Below are 19,540 nucleotides of genomic sequence, written 5' to 3' on the forward strand. Positions count from 1 at the left end.
ATCCTTTGCAAATGTGTTAACTCCACAAGTGTACCACCGTATGTGTGAGTGAGTTAGCATTTTCACAAACAATTTTCAAAGGGTTTTCACTTATTCTCACCACGCCACTCGATCCTAGCAACATCACGAAGTTAGATCGCTCAAGTGGCACTAGATGACCGATATGCAAATAAGTTTTCCCCTTTTGATAGTACGGCCATCTATCCTAAACCTGGTCATAAACTTCTCTACACACCTATGACCGGTGAAATGAAATGCCCTGTAGGTTATACCTTTGCCTTGCGCATTTCATTCCATCTCCTCCAATGTTGATGCAACACATGCACCAACACTATCACAAATGATATAATCCACCTCATATCATCATGTGACGTATTGGTTCATCGATCATGACCTTACTTGCTCTTCACCGTTGCTTCGGTCCATCGGCGCCGATTCTTTGCTTAAGCATCTCGCCACGCGGTCCAGCGCTTCAAAGCCTCTAACTTGCCCTTCACACTTGCAACCAGTCCATCAAGCCAAGTCTTGTTTTGATCTTCTCCACCTAGTCACATGACTCCATGTCATGTCTCATGTGCAATGAGCTTCTTCATCCCATAAGTGCCTGTGGACTAATTAATCTCCTGTGTATTCTCACATAAACACATATTAGTCCACCTAGGTTGTCACTCAATTACCAAAACCAAACAAGGACATTTCCCTTGTCTTTGCCCTTGTCATCCTTGCTATGGAAACCCAAATCCTCGGGCTGCCTGCACTCGGCGGCAGTATGCCTGGAGTTTTTTTTGGAAGGGGCAGGGCAATCCGCGTAAGTCTTCAAACCACCTAGGCTTGCCAGGCTTTTTAGACTCATCCGCTGTTTCCGGGTTGTCATTGCAGAAAGCTTGGAACTGCCATCGCTCCTTGATCCTGTTGGAAAAGAGTTCGATCACCTCTCTTTCAGTGATATCGAAAACTTGGGCTTGTATCTCTGCAAAACGTCGATAATATTCCCGGAGATTCTCGTTGGGGAGCTGCTTTCAGCTTCTGAGCTCAATCCGAGTAATCTCGGTTGGGTGAGTACTCCGCAAAAGTTATCGGAAAACTTCCTCTAAAGATCGTCCCAAGTGTCCATTGAGTTGGGGAGAAGCTTATCGAACCAATGCAAGCGAGTGGCACGGGCTCAAGCGCCATTGGGAAGTAGAGAGTTTTGACATCATTATTTCCACCAGCAAGTTCTATCGATTGAGAGTAAATGCGAAGCCACTGGTTCGGCTGTCTTCTCATTGTACTTGGTGTGATTGGATGGCTTGAATTTATATTGAAACAATGTGCATTCAACTAGTAACTAAAATAGTTAACTAGTACTCGCTCCGTACCAAGTTATAAAATGTTTTAACTTTTTTAGACACATAGCATTTGTTATACATTTAGATATGCACTATGTCTAGATACATAGTATAAGCAATGTATTTAGAAAAGACAAAACATCTTATAATTTGGAACGGAGGAAGTAACTCAAATATTTATTTTGTACTATATGTTATATTTTCAAATCAATAGAAACAAACTAATGTTCGTTCAACTATAGCAAGAAAAATTATGTGTACACCGTTTCAGCTCGTGGCTATATATATAAGTGGGCCTTTAACTTTGTGCGAGATGCAGGCAGTGATTCAAAGGTACTCCCTCTATTCCAAATTATATGCCACTTTGACTTTTTTTATATCGATTTTGCTATATATTTAGATATAATATATGTCTAGATAGATAATAAAATCTATATTCCAAAAAATTCAAAATGACTTATAATTTGGAACGGATGGAGTATTTATTTATCGCCACAAAAATGAAAGCAAAATATGCATGACGAAAGATAATTTTGACAAATAAAGTTGAAGATGTATGGGCACTCTGATTATTACATATATACTTATAAGCAAGTGGCGGGGGATCAACATCTATCCCTTATGCTAGTAGCTCCAAATAAACAAACAAACAAACAGAGTTTAAACAAATATATTTGATACAAGCCAGCCACTTATATTAACTGTTTTCAAATAATTCCCCCATGGTCAGCAAGCATGGTGTGTATGGGAAACAGGTTCTCATGCCCACCGGTATGTGGATGCGGCCGCCCAACTGTGTTGAACCTTTGAGGTATTCAAATTATAAGATATTGTCCTTGATGATAAGGAAAAGAAGACAATCTCTTTGTAAGGATGAAATCCGAGGAAATCAACAGGGTAGTGCCCGTCTGCTTCGGCCTTATTATCTTTGTTGGCTTCATGGACAACCTCATCAGCATTGTCGAAGTCCCATTCATCATCAGCAGCAAACTCGTCGTCATGATCCTGTGCAGCAGCAGCAGCAGCAGCAGGTGGTGCTTCCAATTCCTCGTTATAGTTACGGATGACGCTCCATTCATCATCAGCAAAGCTGTGACGACTGTGAAGAGGAGGAGGAGGTTTTGCTAGCAGCGGTTCAAGGCTGATGGTAGTCTTCAACACCCACTCCATGTGAATACTGCAGTGATTTCCATCATTCATCTCTTCCTCCTCCTTAAGCAACCAGACTCGAAACTGGGGGCAGCACCAACAAGTTCGCTCCGTGTTAGAGACCCAATAAAGTAACGCAAAGTACACCCCTTTCTCTGATTTTCCCAAGTAAAAGGTAGCACTCTCAGCGCCAAGTTTGCTCCGTGTTGCTGGAGATCTCACCATTCGGAACCTGTGGCACGTTCGGCACAAACCATGCCCTGATCTTGCGCTGACTTTAAGGCCTGGTTTGGTTCCTCTAACTTATTTTTAGCACCCGTCACATCAAAACTTTGGATACAAAAAGCTGTGGTCGTCGTTCTCCTGATCCGCCGTCGTCCCGGCCCAGACGCTGACCCCACCAAGCATGTCGCCAATGGATGGTTCCGGGGAGGAAGGCAATTCGGCCCATTGCCGTGTGGCAGGGTTGATCACCATGCAGTCACACACCAAGAGCAGACCGTTGCAGTGATCCCCGACTTCCAGAGAGGAGTAATGTTCCAAGAAGTCGAGGGGGCCGCCGGGGATTCGACGCGCCGCGGCCGGGGGGCGTGCGAAGAGATACGTCAGCCGCTCGATGCAGTCGAGGCTGATGCAGTAGAAGGCGTCGAGGCGGAGAGGGAGGAGGTCGGCGCGCAGGAGGCGGCGGCCGTCGATGATGGAGCACCAGTGCTTGCGGACGCAGCGTGACGCCGCTAGGCTGCTGGGCGGGAGACGGCCCAGGACGTCGGCGAGCATGTCGTCAGCTAACTGCTCCATCGATCCGATCGGAGAGGCTAGCTAGGTGTGGCGGCTGGCCGGACAATGAAGATGCGTCTAGTATAGGAGGCAGTTTCCTCGATCCGATGCATCCGGCGCGGCCCTCAATTTAGGGATCTCATGCATCTCATATGCATGCGGCCGGGCCGCCGGCATATATGGAGCTAGCGTCGTCGATTGTGCAGCCGCAGGCGGCGGTATACATATCTCGGCATATATGCAAAGGATGCCTGCCTGCCCCCTCATCGTCGTCCCACACCTCGGCATATATGCTGCTTTTTCCTGGATCGATCATGCCGCCGGTTTACATTTTTTTAGTACTCGCCTGCTGCTTTCAGTGCTTTGCACCCTGCTACCAAGCAGCTCCACCTATCCACCATATCCACTTTGATCTCAAGACTGAAACTTTCAATCAGCTGTACAGCAAGCTAAGACACCTGCTGGAGCGCACGAGCACGCCACCATACGTCCCCAAAGAAGTGCGTGGAAAAGTTGTCCTCGGGCAACAACGTCGCATTTTCCGTGGCGAGCCATCTACATCCACGTTGATGGGGAAGCACAACAAGACAAGGTGACACTGGCCATAGCCATTGATGATCTATATCTTCTTAGCTTCAGGAACGCCACTAACTATTGGTACAAGTTTGGTGGCGGATTCACATGTTTACCGGGAGCCATCGTGCTACCGATTCGAGAGAATTATGGAGAGGTGATTAAAGGAGGTCACAAGAATCTTTGGCAGGTTCCTCTAGGAAACCAATCGGCCGTACTTGCCACCAAGCAACTTGCAAGGTACGACTCTATGCCACAAAACGAACCCAACTCAAAGATGGGCTGGTTCGGTTTGTGGTGATGTTTTGTGAATCCATGAGGTTCAAAGTGATCCGCGACAGATTCTGGGGCAAGAACTGGGAGAAGGAGACCACCATCTCTCCGACTGAGGCAAAGTATGTTGTCGATCGGGGATCGCTCTCAAAGCTCCTCATCCTGTGGGACTAAAGCCCAAACAAACCGTGGGGTGTTACTAAAGGTAAACATAAGGATCTTACTCGGAAAGTGAAAGATAATAGCGGCGTCGAAAATATGCTCGACGCTTGAAAAATCGTTGATTTTCTGCCGCGCCTAACGGATATGTAAATTATTAGTAAGCTAAGAATATATGTTTAGTTATTTATTTATATATAAACGTACCATGCATGCATATATAATATGTATGTTATATTGTATTTAATGGAAGTATATACTCTCGCACACCCACTTATTTTATATATAGATATAGATATAGACGATGAACACGTATGTACGTACGCACGCATCTAACCCACTGTAATAGTTTATATTATTATTATTATTATTATTATATGTATCTATGTAAGCTTGATAAAAAAAATAAAATAAAGTATATATATAAGCCTAGGCTATTTGTACTGTACCCCAGCCCACACCGGCGCGTCTCTTTTTTTCCTCCCAGCGTCCGGTTTTTTTTGGACGGTCGAGTGAATGCAGGAACCGGAATATTCGAACCGCTTTCCACCACGCACGCCATCGACTAGAATCGCGCAGAAGCAGTTGTGATTTCCAACGACGACGCTGCGTCACCGCCGCCGCTGTTCCGCCGGCAGCCACGCGTTCTCGGTGCTTCCGTTTCCTCAGCGCACAGGTCGCAAGCGAGGTAATCCATCGGGAGACCGCCGTAGACAAAGAGGCAGCCGCTGCCGCCGTTTGAGTCGATCGGCGCGAAGGGGTGGGGCTGCCGCCGGGATCAACGTCAACGAAGGGGGCAGCGCGCCGTTTCAGATCATAAAAGCAGTAAGTAGAGTTCAGCTATCTTGTAACACCAGATTCTCGGTGCTGAACCCACATCAGTAAAGAAGATAGAAGTTCAAAGCATCATCTGAGGGCATGTGACTCACCTCGTGATCCTCATATAAGCCTTGAACGTCCTCTTCCACATCCTTAACCTTAAGGTCTTTTGGTTCCTTATCTGCGCAACACCACTCACAAACTTTACTTTCCTCAAGGAAACCTGAAGAATAGGATGTGTCAAGGAGAACAACTATACTGTATGGAACAGAATGGTGATTAATTGACACCTTGTATGTCTCCAGGCATTTCATAGCTTCAATTCAGCGCATATAGACTGCGAGTGCCATTTTTTCTGCACGATAAACCTCATACTGGGAGATTGAAACCATTGATTTTTTAAGTCGTTGGAAACAAAAAAGAATTACTGTGTTATTATGTGCGCTACGCATTTCAGAACCTGAATTAGCAGAAGAATTGATCCTGCCATTGCCATGCTCCAATTACAGTTGGAGGGCTGGTAGTCAGCATATGCCCTACCACTTACAGTTGATCCTGCCATTGCCATGCTCCAATTTGTGAATCATAGTCCAATTGTCCAGTGTGCAGTCCAATTTCTGAATTACACTGACAAGTAACAGCAACAGGTCTCTGCTATGGGAAATTGGAAGCTGGCATATTAACCTTTGTTATCCCTGGGCTTCTTCTCGGACATCTGGTAAATCAGAACACCGCCTCAAAACTGTTGCCAGCTGCACTAGTCTTTGTTCCTTAAACAAGGAACAAGAGACATACTGTGGCACTCATCTTACACAATTTGTGGTCGCAAATGCAGTCTGGTTTGATGGATAACAGCACAAAGTCAGGCCTTTTAGGAGTGTGGATGGTTCTTTTCACCATTTTCGCCGCAAGGAAGTTCCAACAGCCCATCAAGGTAAATTCTTTTCCAATTGACATGTTTGTATCTAGCATTATTTTGAGCTAGTATTTTCCTCCATCGGTCGAATCTGACAGTTTCATTCTGTTCCTGACCACTAAGGACGACATCGGGGACAAATCTGTTTTCATGTTCAACGCCCTCCCTGAAGAGGAAAAGAATGCTCTGATCCAGAAGCTCGAGAGGCAAAACGAACAGAAGTTTGAGTAGAGATTGTAGGCAGGTGGCGTAGCCAATAATTTGTCCATGGAAGTTTGTAGCAGATGTATATGATATTTCCGAATATAACGACACACATCAATGCATAGATGAAGATGAGAATATTGTAACCGAGATGTAGATGGAAATCTCTTAGGTTACAAGTCAGACAACAAGCATACATTGTGGATGGCCTATGCACTCAAGGCTATGCGGCATTGTCTGTATATTTTTTTGTTTGCAACATCACTGTACATATTTTTCAGTTTGTTTTGTTGCCCTCCCATGCATTCTTGGGTTAACACAACATTCATCTGTATGAACAAGATGCATGGAGGTGGAGAAAAGTTATGTGCTAGTCGGACGCCTATGGGCAAAGTCACACAGACCCAAGATCACATTCCCTTACGCATTATGAGCGATCCGATAATGGTGAATCCAGAGAGTTAAATCTGCAGAGATGCACTTAATCACCACCCAAAGGGTGCAATATAATTCTCTAATAACATTCATATGCAATACAACTCTCTGATACATTTATAAGCTTGGGGATGCTTAATGGTTACTACGATCGCATGGTAAGCAATGGCATACCATGCAAACTGTTCTTGGTAAAGCTCTTACAACAGCAAGGAATTCGTTTGGGTGACCTAAATAAATTGCTACGAATCACCAGATAACCTATCAATGGTACACCAATTGAGGAGAATGCAATTGCAGAGTCGACTAGTTTCCATATATAGCGCCATTGGAGTTCAGAGAGGCGCCGTTCTGGGGAACATCAGCTCCCTCGACTTCTGACATGAAGCCATTCTCAAAGAATGAAATGGAGGGCTAGCACACACTGTTTTGCTTCGCTGTCGTTGACTACCAAGGAAATGTTCACCTGCATGAGTACAAAATCAGCATAATCGCGCTCTTTAGAATGTGCACAAAAACTTGATTTTCGTTTTAAGATCATGAGGGATGGATACCTTGGATGCCCCTTGCGAGATCATCTGAACGTTAACACCCTGTCTTCGCAGAACATTGAATGCCTCGCATGCAGCAAAAGGGTCAGTCGTTCATGTTTTAGTCACGATCTAGCATTGAAGTTCTGAATCACTAGATGCCAAGTTGCTAACTATATAGTGGGTAGCTCTAACCTTTTCAAGAATCAACGACGACCTCTGTACATTTCCTACCAGGGAGATGATTGATCTACGCTGGAGCAGATGAACAACTGCAAATTTTTCAAGTTCTTCAACAAAATGATCAAGTTCCTGCCACATCATCATAAAAAAAGCAATTGTTGCCAAAAAGAATCATAACATGCATAAGAATTTGGAAACAGCGCAGTTTCGACTAATTACTAAACTGAAAAAATCACCACGTTAAACCTGCAAAGTAAAACCACCAGAAGCCAATCCAGCAAATCAACTTCAATATATCATCTGTTCTCTAAGTCAAAATACCCCTGCCTCGTGGGTTACCCACTGTTGCAATGTATATATTCATCTAGGTTTAACTAAGCAACTCAAAACTTCAAGCTAATGATAACACTGAACTGAGATGACAACACACGGTAAAATTTTTAGCTGTGTACTACTAGAGCACCGGTTGTATTGTATGGTGAAAGTTGAACTAAGAACATTTTTTTATCCAGATGCTTACCTGCTGGATCAACTCACGGCTCCATAGTTTTGACGGGTCTAGTGTCAACGATATGCTGACTTCACTAGTAGCCACACAATCAACGGAGATGCCCAAATCTTCAAATATTGAGAAGACCTGTACACATGCATGAATATATAATCAAGCTGACAAAAAAGCTACTATGATGAAAGCAAACAAAAGAGTCACATCAGTTGCCACATGTAACATTTGCAATAAAAATACGTGCATGAATGAATCTATAAATCAAGCTGACAAAAAGCTATGATGAAAACAAACAAAAGAGCACATGAGTGGCTACACATACCTCAGGCATCATTATGAATCCAAACAAAGTAAACTTGACACCCTGAACACAAATCATGTCGAACCACATACCTTCCCAGGAAAACCAGTGACTATAGGGATGGCAGGGTCATCCATCCAATCTCCCTGTAGCCTCTTTGCCACAGCAGGATAAGTGACTTCAAGAATATCCGCATTTGTGAAATCATCAGTGGTTATCTTCTGGTTCTTGAACATTATAGCCATCATCTATAATATTAGTGTAACAACCAAGGGTTAATTAAGGTTTAATTAAACCTAAGAGAAGCAATTAGCCGCTAATTAACCAAGTCAAAGGTCAACTTTGCCCTAAGAAGCTCAAAAAGTGATTAGCCCAAAATTCAAAAATTTATATAAGAACTTGAAATTTTGTCCAACTAAGGGTTGTAAAACTTATCATTTCTAACAAATTTACTTACTAAATTTTTGTTTTAATTTGAGCAGAAGAGATTCAACAACTCAAATTTCAAATCAGTGGCAAATTAAGAAAAACATGAAAAGCCCCAACTTTGCAGCCCTTTTTCTCAAAATTTCGTATGTGAACTCAAGTCAAACCTTATATAATAGTTTTAGTCCTACAAGTCCTTAACAACTTTTATTATTTGAGTTAGGCCAAAATCTGCACAAAATCCTTTTAAAATGAAGTCAAACTCGGCCAAAATGGTCAAAACCGGCAAAACTGAAAAATTTCCTAAGTCTGAATCCTGCGCGTTCTAGCAAAGTTTGGAGCTCCATATCTTCAAATACCTTTCGAATTTGAACAAACACCTTTTGCAGGATTTAAACCTGGATGTTAGGGCTACAACTTTTAGAAAGGAGAAATTTAAAGTGCCATTCAAAATTTTGAATTTAAACACCCCCAAAGACCGGCCCCTTTGGCTTGTCTCGCGCAACGCTCTGCGCCAGAGCACGCTCCACCGCGGCGCCAGTGCGACGTCGCCCCGTAGCGCAACCTCACCGGCTCTTCGCCATCGCCCAACTGGCAGCTGTGACAAGACAACTCGCTCGTCCGGCTGCCCAGTGAGCGCACGACCCTATCCTCCCTCCTGCCCGCGCATCTTTCCGTCCAATGCCGCGCCGAGCTTCGCCTCCCCCGGCACGCCACGCCGCCGCCTCTCATCCGCTAGCTCCACCTCCCCAATCCGCACCGTGACACAACAAGATGCATACCCAGCCCCGCCAATTACCCCGCCCGGCAAAATGGCTCCGCACGCCAGCGATGTTCGCGAGCCAGTCACGGTGCGATTGCGCTCCACGGCTCCGCGAGCCTCCGCCAGTGATGCACCGTCGTCAATGGCGTCCGCCGCCCAATGCCTCAGCTCTGCTCGCTTCCCCTCTCCCCTCCATCCACGAAGCTCACCTCCATTGGCTTCGCCTCGCCGCCCATGCTCTGCCCACGGCTATAAAAGCCAGCACCTTCGCACCAGCGCACGCCTCCGCGCCCTTGTTCCTCTCCTCTGTTCCTTGCGCCGCTGCACAACCCCTCCGTGGAGCCCCCACCTCCGCACCACCCCGCGCCTCGCCAACACCCCCGCTCGCTCCGCCGCACCACCTCGCACCTCCCTGAGCCGCTTGTTGGCCACCCGAAGCTTCCCCGACGCCGGAACGCTGCCGGACACCGCCGCCTTGACCCGAGTTCGTCCCCACGCCGTTCCACCATCCACGAGCTTCCTCCGCGCCCCAAACCTCGACGAGCCTTCCCTGGTGAGCTACCACACCTCCCCAGCTACTTCCCGCCCACGATTAGGCCGACCATCGCCGAAATCGAATCCCCGTCCGCCCCAGCCGCCATGAGGGCCTATTTGAGAAGTTTAAAACTTCACAGGAGCTTGGTTGCAAGACTCGAGAACCTATCCGTGAAACTTTAAAAACCTCGGTGAAAAGCTGCCGCGGTTTATTTGTTTTATTTCGGCAGAAAAATAGATTAAATTTGTAAATTCCCCAGAAATTGTTGAAAAATAGTCAAAAGGTCATACCAATTTTGTTAGACTCATTGAGACGTGTAGTTTCATTGAAAAATAAATTTGGCACATGTCACTATTAGAAATAATGATCTATGATTTATTTATTGTCTAGTCCATTTAAATCATAATAAATCCAAGAAAAATGCAAAAATGATGAATCTAACTCTGAGATGTTTTTTTCAGTGACTAAAAGCTTAGAAAAATACCTTGGAACCTAGTTTAGAACTTTAAACCACAGTTTACTTTTTATTTTAGAAATCTAGGGTTAGATTTTTCTTTTTGCATAGGATTTAATCCAGAGCAGAGGAAAATGTGAATCCACTTGGAATAGTTCAGTTTTGAAGTTTAATACTCAGGAAAAATATGAAACACCAAGTGAAAGTTTATGACACATGCTTTTATTTTTAGAGAAAAATAAATGATAGTTATATATGGAAAATAGATGTCATTCACTAAGTATTATGAAAAATTCACCAAAGACTTTGTCACACTCCTGGAACCCACTGTTAAAATTTCAACCCCAAACTCCTTATGGTTTGTGATTTAAAAATAGTTAAATGCATGCTACCTTAGGGTAATGAAACATTTTTAATTATTTTTATGCACCTCCAATGGATCCCAAATTTTTACAGTAGCTTAGTCATCATGTTTTTGAGTCACTGTTAAATGTTTAGAATCATATCTTGCTGTTTGGATAGTGAAATAAAATTTGGAAGATGAACCCGTTTAAATGAATAAAAGAAAACCATTAAGTACTATTAAGTTTAAATGGCTAATTGGAAGAGGTACAGAAAAACATTCAGCAAAGATAATAATCTTTCGATCTGAAGTTTAATAAACTTAGTTAACTGTGTACATAATCACCATCAAATCGAGCTTAGTATCAAAATCGTGAATCCAATGCAACGACAATAGAAACCGTGACATCGACGTTATCGGAATGGGTTGACAATGAAGTTACTTTGTAATAATATATGAAATGCCATTCAGACTCTTGAACTTGCATTTTGAATCATTTGCATTGCACATCATGTATAAGTGAATATCACCGACAGTACTTACAAGCTTCAACCCGCGTCGGAAGAAGAACAAGCCGCTAATCTGCATCACGTGGGAGTTAAGCTCAAGCGAGAGCAAGTCGGAAAACCACTAACCCCCTTCGAGATTGAAGGCAAGCCCCGAAGCATAATTTTCTATTTTAAATACATGCAATATGATTGATTGCGCATTTACGTTTCTAGGAATTGATTGAAATTGTAGATGCATGAACTTAGTACCCTTTTGATCTGAACACTAGTATTATAAGTCGAGTAGTTGCAATGCTTAATAGGACTCGGTAAAAGTCAAGTGATTGCCTGTCACTCGCGAGTTATAGGAGTTGATTGATTTTTCTTTTGTTACAACTATAAGGACAATGGACGGGACCGGGCTTATGTTTGGTACTCGGTGGTTTGCCCCGTCTGTCTACATGAAATTGGACTAAGGTCGAGATGTGATAGTGTTCATGATCTAGTGTTTGAAGGTACTAATCTCATACCTAGTATGGGATGGGGAAGCCTAGTATCTGATTGAACCGGGACGTGGTCGGATCATTCCACTGACTTTGGAAACTGAGTTTTCCCCTGGTGCATCATGTGGTGACAAGCACGGTCACAGTACGGCAGAAACCAGGACTGTGGAGCCTTGTACCAAGGGAAGTGGACCTGACGCGTAGCTGGGGATTGATGGGGACGGCTGACAAGTGAAACGACCATTCATGGTACGCGGATGTCGTGGGATTAGGTTCGCCATGCATGGTTAATAAATTCGAATTGATTCGTCTGCCTCTCACAGTTTGGGACTACTTGATCGCTATGCTACACTAAGTAAGAATGGAACTTGATGATAATATTAATATTGATGCTTGTCATAAATTGCCTGAAAACTATGCTTGCTTAGTGTAGTTGCTAATTTAGACCGGTAAATGAACGTAGAACTTGTGACTAAAATATTGAAAGTAAGAACCAACACTAGTCGTTTTTAGCAAAAACAAACTCATAGCCAAAAATCCTGCATGTCTAGGTGGCGGTGGAGTAGTTACCACCTGTCGGTTAAGTCTTGTTGAGCGTTAGTTGCTCAGCCTTGCTTGTGGCATACTTTTCATGTGATGAGAATAAGTTTGCTGCAAGTCTTACTTGGCCTACCCAACTCCCTCCGGGTTGGACGGTCGAGTGGGATCCCTCCTCGGACGGCGAGGGCAGAGGTCATTGATGTCATGATAGACTTCTTCGTGATATCGTGCATCGACATCTAATTTCCGTTTGTTTTATTTTTCCGTTGCTGAACACTTTGCAACTATGTTTGAATTTCAAACCCTATCTTGTAATAAATCGATGCACTATGTTTAATACTGGATGGACTGTTGTAATCTCTGTAACCACTCACCTCAGTTAAAATCATTTAACTCATACGGCTCTTTCAAACAAGCAAAGAAACAAAGCATTGATAAGCTAGTCCCCAATCTTTCTCATTCACAGTGTACTGTTACACGAACATATATAGCAGTCGTCAGCAACTTCACGGCCACCTACTCTTCAGAGGAGACACCTCCATCCTCTATTCCTCCGCTGAATCAGCATCAGCTGCTGATCCATCTAATTCCTCTGTTGATTCACTATCATCTGCTGATCCAGATAATTCTGGTGGTTCATTATAATCTGTTGATCCACCTGTTGCAACCATGCACATAGGTTTAGTCCCATGTCAGAATGTGGATAAAGGGTAAACCTGTAAGACAATATTAGGATACTACGTACATAGACACTACAAAGATAAAATATATGCTCCGTGGCAAAAGCTTAATTACATACATACTCCTTCCGTTCTTAAATATATAACACCATATGACGTCGTTGATTTTTTACTCCAACTTTAACCACAATATCTATTAAAAGAGTTAGTTAATTAAAGTAAAATATGTATCGTTATATTTATTATCAAATTTACTTTAGATTTAACTTATAAATTTATCTTTTTGCAAAAATATTTGTAGAAAACATGAATAGTCAAACAAATAAAAAAGATCAACGGCGTCATATATTTAAGAATGGAGGAAGTATCTTTCATCTCGCAAGATTTTAGGGCACAAGTGGTTCATGCTTCATAGTTCGGCAGATCGCATAGACAAATTATTTGAGTCCATCTCACAAGTGTAGCAACATTAAGTCTTATGTAGACGATCTAGATGCCAAGCACAACAAGTGCTTTGTACTTATTGTATGGAGATGAACATAATTAAAGGGCACGCACAATAAACCAGATCATGATCATATGCAGGAGCTCTATGAGGCATTACTCAAAAATCATTACCTCTCCAGTTTAGTATGCCGGCGTGAGAGAATAAAGCCCACAGGTGGGTGATGAACTCGCCGCCCTGCGCGAGGCACTCTATGTGATCCTCCGCATTGTCGGATGGCGCCGCATACAGCAACGCGCCAACCCAGAATTCTGCTAGCACCTCCCAACGCTTAGGCATTGTTTCCAGGCACTTCCCAAACGCCACACCCTGCAGGAAGATTCTGGGTCCCCAACCTGATTTGTCGTCGTCATCTTCCCCCAGCCTTCTCATTGCCTCCAACTTGTCGTTCACCCCATGCAGAGATATCATCCTTGCCGCCTGTGCAACTTCGTTGTACACAGATTCAGTTCCCAGGTGATCTCTGTGGAGTAGCCGTGGCGCGGAAACCATCAGGTATGCACAATATTTGGACAGAGCCGTGGCCACACCATGATTCTTCTTTACAATCTCCTCAGCACCCTCGTCTTGAACAGAGAATCCTTTTTCCTTGCGCATCACTAGTTCACAGTAACACGTCGCAATATGCCCCCTCATAATAGTGACAACATGGTCAGGAAAAAAAAGAAAACGATCGACAGGACATCCAATTCTATCCAATGACGATGGCCAATTCTGTAGGTTGCATTTCCTGCTTATAATGAAATCAACAATGGCCTCCTTCACATCAGCATGCAGCTCAATGGCATCCCCTGTCTTCACACCCAACATCTCCCGGAAAGCTTGTTCAATGTACTGCAATCCAAGAATCCCTAGAAACCGGGAACACATTTGGTGAAGACAACCCCCGAGCATGCTGAGTAACTTGTTGTGCTCTGTCGCGGTGATGGATTCGATCAATGAATATTGCCCAAGCTTATTTTGCCAAAGGTGACTCTTGTCACAGTCAATCCTTTGTAAAACCCAGCGCCTTAACCTCATCAGATGGCTTAGCTGCTTACCATTTTTTATGTAGTCACAGGCAAATGCAACCCTGGCCCAATTTGATGACCAACAGCGTATCAAATGCCAAAATTGCAGCAAAGCTAGAGACACAAAGATTACTAGTGTAATGATAAGGTCTATTGTGGTGGTGTCCACAAGGATGGTGCCACCAGGAGTAGGTGTTTGGGTACTCCTCGTCTTCCCAGATATGACAGCTGCTACCCCAACAAAACATATCCCTGTGATTGAAGCTAATCCCCAAATAGTCGTGCCTTTTGATTGATAATAGTGAAGGAATGCATTGCCGGTGAAAAATGTATCATAAAGGAAAGCCAACTCGACCTCGATCACCTTAAACGCCCTCTTATAATCGATAGCCCCATCCCTGCTCAGCAGAAGCCCTTCCAAGACGAACTTGCGGGCAACCAAATGCTTTGTTTCTAAACAGCTCAACCGATAGAAACGGCGCTGCAACAAATGAGATAGGGAGAAGGACAGGCACACATCACTCAAGAAATGGACCTCATTGCATTGCAATATCTTGTCTATTGTGACGACGTCAACAGGCGATGATGTCGTCGTTGCTGGCAGGAATTTTGCCTTGCTTTTGTCAAGGGGCCAGTGGACAACATAGTTGTACCCGATAAGGTCATCTGGACAACTTAGTTGATTCAAATCATCAGCTCTTGTTGAGTGACCTAGAACTTCTGCTGCCATAACCTGTGCAATCATTTGGATCATATCCCGCTCAATGCTTGGCATCATAAGCGCTAGGGACCTATGAAAGCCCTTGATGAAGGTGATGGCAGACAGCATGCCGATGGCTATGTAACCAATGTCACTGGAGATGGTCAAGATACTAACCAGCAGCACATACCCACAGTAGAGGAAAAGCTGATAGAGCATCTTCCAGAGCTGGCTCTTGTACTCAAGGCCATAGGCTGTAACTGGGTCAATGCAGCAAAAGAGGGTGAGCATGGAGACAGCCCAGAAGGGGTACACCTCGCTCTTCACTGATGAAGACTGCATTAGTCCAATGCTGTACGTCCCCAGGGACAGAGATAACACATTTGCAGCCAGGATGCCCTTTTGGATGAACCAGTGACCGGACCTGCGACGAAAGGAGCCAAAGGCAGCAAGGAAGAAGGAGAGGGCAATGGCCAGCAATGCCAATGCCTCGATCCGGACCACGGTTCCCCTAGGGCTCTTCCACATGTCACTCAGTTGATGCAACAAGATTGCTGAGGTTGAGGTTACATTTCCCAAGTTCTGCTCCGTGTTCCCCATGCGGCGATAACCCACCTTGAAATAATTAAGGAGATATGTTGTAACTGTAAGGCGGGATACCAATTTAACCATAATCCATGTTTGCTAATTGCTGGCACTACACTGTTTTATCAAATTATTGGTCTTTTCTGGACCAATTTAACATATTTAATTTCATGACATCACTACTGTATGGAACACATAATCCCTCTTGTTCATGCAATGCCCAAAGGCAAAGATAATCAGACAAGAATTTACCTTTAGTTGGTCCTACAAAAGATCAAGAAAAATATCTTTATTTGTCCAAGCCACACCAACAGGACCATATGTTTCCCCCCACATGGTTACACAAATTTTCAAACGTGCTGTTCACAAGTCAAATCCAACCATATGCCTCGCGCACAAGCATTATCTTCCCACCCAGGTTTTAAATCTTCATCTATAGCAGACTAGCATTTTGAGGTATGGTACAACTATTTGTGTCCATCTACAATTTAGAGGATATAGCCCTGTTTTAGAGTCCTTCCTCTAAAACCTCATAAATGGAGAATTAAAGCACTAGACCCACCTAACAGTAATTGCTCACAGCAATACAATATTTTTCCCTTTTGATCAATATTGTCAAAACCTTTGGTTATTTGTTTAGGCATCTAAACAATTTCAGATAAAAATATTTCAACTAGAAAGTTATAGATCTCATCAATTCTTTATCTGAGGGTATATAGAAAAGTTATGGATTTTTAAAACCTCTAACTTAAATTGCAGTAACAATCCATTCCGGTTTGTATAGGTATATTACTATGCTTGCTTGTTTATAATACTCGATGGGTTTATTATAACCTGCTCATGGTATGAACCAGCAGATGTCTTATTCATGCCTGTTTCAATTTCCAACAAGGACGGGTGTTTCTGTAGTAGTGTACGTAAGAAATGCTTATAAGTACATAGCTACATGATATCTGACTTATTTTTTCCAAGGGTTATTTACATGTGAGCTGATGATCTAGTCAATTCTGTAGAATTTTCTCTAAATGCAAATTGGATGGTTTCTCGACAGTGAAACAAATAACTAATAAACATTATCATCCAAGATGTAGTTAACTGTACCTTTATTTGCCCCCGACTTTTATGACACGTATTTAACAGTTGCCTATATTACTTCTAAATTATTGATGAAATATGAAGGGACACGTTTTGAATATGAACTGGATTCCAATATTGATTCCAGTAAAATCAGAACAGGCCAGAGTAAGACTCGAGACCCAACTCCCTCTGCATGTAAAACTGTACCTTAAACAATATGAAACTTTAACCATGTGATTGCCATGTTTTAAATAAGGCAAATATAAGTTCATTTGGACTCAGTCACGGAGATTAACAAGGTGTTTGTTTAAATGAGGTGATACATCACCTTGTCACTCCTTACATTTTTCTTTGGTCTGAGGAACGGAATGGGGGTTAATACATTACCTGCTCATCCCTCATAATTAAGAACATGATTAGTATAAATATATGGATTGAGTCATCCAAACAAAATTCATGACATAGGTTCGTGATGGGATATTCCATCTAGTAGGAGATTATTCCTCCCAAAACACATCCTAAATAATGTGTTGACATGTTTACTCCATCAATTAGAAATATCTTGAACAGGGGCTAAGCTGGAAAGAGAAAGTAAAATGAAAGATGTCTTGAAGTTGTTGATGGACTTATATTTGTATAGGATTACAAAGAAGGCCAAATTCACTTATATTTAGAATTGGAATTTGAGAGACTATAGGAATGAAATGCCTCGACTATAGGAATAGAGTTATGTCCTCCAGTCATGAAGGGCAAACGAAGTACTAAGGCTTTTACGCGTACTCATTGGAGAGCTAGTATCGTGGCAGAAAAAAGAACTACAAGAAAATAATGAATTATCATTGCAACAAGCCAACAAGTGATTTGATTGATTTTTTTGACAGTCGCATACCATATTGCTTTTGCTTCCTTCCACTACGAGTTCAGTTTCCCTGTTGCTCGAGCCTTCTAGGCCTTTACACTACAGATTGGCCTTCTCTGGATGCTGCAAGTGTTACTGGAAGAGCTCCATCTCCTCTTGAACGGACCAGGATGTGTTCATGAAATTACTTCCGGAGGATATAAGGCACACTGATGCTTAATAGTTCCTGTCCGGGGCACCTTTTCTTGCCTGTCATCAGTAGTCTTTCTTTATGCGTTGCTCTTCCTCTTCACTTACGTATTCTTGTTAAGGTATTCTAGTTCTAAAAGGGGCAGCAAATGGAGGCTTCAAAAGTGATTCACGGCTGCATTGTGGCCTATGGCTAAAGCTTAGCTGTTCGCCATCACACCTCTTTTAGGAATGTTGTTCCAGTCTTCTTTGCCGCTAAGACGAAGGGACAGCACAACGTGAGGAGAACATGTGGCATTGCTTTGGTAGTAAGGAAGAGTCAAATGTTAACATTGAGGATAATGGTACCAAGGTTCCTCTTGGAGAGGGTTGGGAGATGCATTAGAACCCTACGAACAACCTTAACCATATGGAGGATGGGGTGGAAGAGAGGGAATGAATTTTTTCTGCAAGAGATTTAATTCCAAGTCTGTATATGTCCCTGAACGCAAACTTGCCAGCACGTTTTTCATTAAGAGTTTTGCACCGAATGCATATGTGCCCCTGAACGCAAAGGAAGTCGAACTGCTTCAAAACCTTCTCTGTGAGATCGTACGATACCCCACATAATCGTTTTCCAGTTTAGAACGCTGGTGATGTGCTCAAGAGGCAATCATAACAATTTGGACTTAAGGCCCACGAGATAATTGATCCATGAGGGATTATGGTTCTAATGGACCTACATGGTCAAGAGCGGAATGTACCCTCACATGATTAATAAATTGGAAGATGGACTTAAATCATTATTCTGATCGGAAATGCTAGGCTACAGGCGTCTGGCGTCCGGACGCTCCGTCAGGCCCACCTCATTCTCGTCCACACGTTCGTTTCCATCGACAGACATATCTTATCCTCTGCTCCTTCTGCTCTTTATCCTCTGCGCTCCTCACCACCGCTGCAGCCTTCATTCTCATCCCCGCATCAATCCCGTGCTGCAGATGGAGCTGAGGTGGATGCCTAGGTGGGTGCACTCCCCCACCCCAGCGGCCTCGTCCCCCACCCCAGCATCCTCCTCGCCCACCCCGGCGGCGCCCCTCCCCCACTTCGGCGTCCTCACCCACCGGGAGTGCCCAACGCCCGCGGATCCGATAGCCCTCTTCCCGACCCTAGTGAGATCCAAGCAAGCCCCTGACCCTCCCCTACTCCGGCTGGCGGCGCCCCCCATATCCGGTAGTGTCTCCTCTCCTTCGGCCGACGACGGGCAGGCTGGTCATCATGGATCTGAGCGGGCTCCGTCTCCTCCGCGTGATGCTCGACGTCGTAGCGAATCGGAGCAGCAGAAGCTCGCGCCTATTGACGGCTCCATGTTGCAATAGGTACCTCCTGGTGTTGCATTAGTTACTTTGAGATGTTGCAACAGTGGCTTTTGATGTTTCATCTGTTTTGCAACAGTTCGACTTGCCAGCAATCAGGTGTTGCACCAACTTGTTCATGATGTTACATATAGTTGTTTTCTTTGTTTCGGTCTCTTATTCTTTCGTTGTTGCAATGCTGTAAGAGATGCTTTTTATGTTATTGCAATGTGTCTGTTTTGAATGTTGCAGAAGCGGTTCGAGATGTTTCATGCACGTAAAGTTATTGCAATCCTCGTGTTGCAAGTGTTGATTTTTGATGTTTCGATAGTTATTGTTCAATGTTGCGACGGAGCGTCCGATAAAAAAAATTACCGAACGGGCGCTAGTACGTCCGTAT

The 19,540-nt window shown here is 43.7% G+C and overlaps 2 protein-coding genes and 2 pseudogenes across 2 annotated transcripts; 1 reads left to right on the forward strand and 3 right to left on the reverse strand.

Moving 5' to 3' along the window:
* Positions 1–2,087: 2,087 nt before the first annotated feature.
* On the reverse strand, positions 2,088–3,275 carry LOC101767909. Its single transcript, XM_012846738.1, has 2 exons — positions 2,818–3,275; positions 2,088–2,709 (listed from the first exon to the last, which is right to left on the reverse strand). Exons 1-2 carry the CDS (start codon positions 3,273–3,275, stop codon positions 2,088–2,090), a joined length of 1,080 nt encoding a protein of 359 aa, XP_012702192.1.
* A 293-nt stretch (positions 3,276–3,568) lies between these two features.
* LOC101768315 lies at positions 3,569–4,274 on the forward strand (annotated as a pseudogene).
* A 2,587-nt stretch (positions 4,275–6,861) lies between these two features.
* LOC101768720 lies at positions 6,862–8,397 on the reverse strand (annotated as a pseudogene).
* Positions 8,398–12,607: 4,210 nt separating this feature from the next.
* LOC101769123 lies at positions 12,608–17,841 on the reverse strand. The gene is made up of 3 exons (XM_004974282.3): positions 17,651–17,841; positions 13,503–15,714; positions 12,608–12,862 (listed from the first exon to the last, which is right to left on the reverse strand). Exons 1-3 carry the CDS (start codon positions 17,651–17,653, stop codon positions 12,750–12,752), a joined length of 2,328 nt encoding a protein of 775 aa, XP_004974339.3. The 5' UTR covers positions 17,654–17,841; the 3' UTR covers positions 12,608–12,749.
* Between the last annotated feature and the right edge of the window lie 1,699 nt (positions 17,842–19,540).

The sequence above is a fragment of the Setaria italica genome, chromosome VI, assembly GCF_000263155.2.
Source record: "Setaria italica strain Yugu1 chromosome VI, Setaria_italica_v2.0, whole genome shotgun sequence".
NCBI classification, from domain to species: Eukaryota; Viridiplantae; Streptophyta; class Magnoliopsida; order Poales; family Poaceae; genus Setaria; species Setaria italica.

Excerpts from the sequence above, each read along its gene's own strand:
- LOC101767909 (XM_012846738.1), bottom strand. The coding sequence starts at position 3,275 with ATGGAGCAGTTAGCTGACGACATGCTCGCCGACGTCCTGGGCCGTCTC. Across the intron at positions 2,710-2,817 it reads AACGACGACCACAGCTTTTT|GTTCCGAATGGTGAGATCTC; the intron begins GTATCCAAAGTT and ends AACGTGCCACAG.
- LOC101769123 (XM_004974282.3), bottom strand. Across the intron at positions 12,863-13,502 it reads CGGCATACTAAACTGGAGAG|GTGGATCAACAGATTATAAT; the intron begins GTAATGATTTTT and ends TGGTTGCAACAG.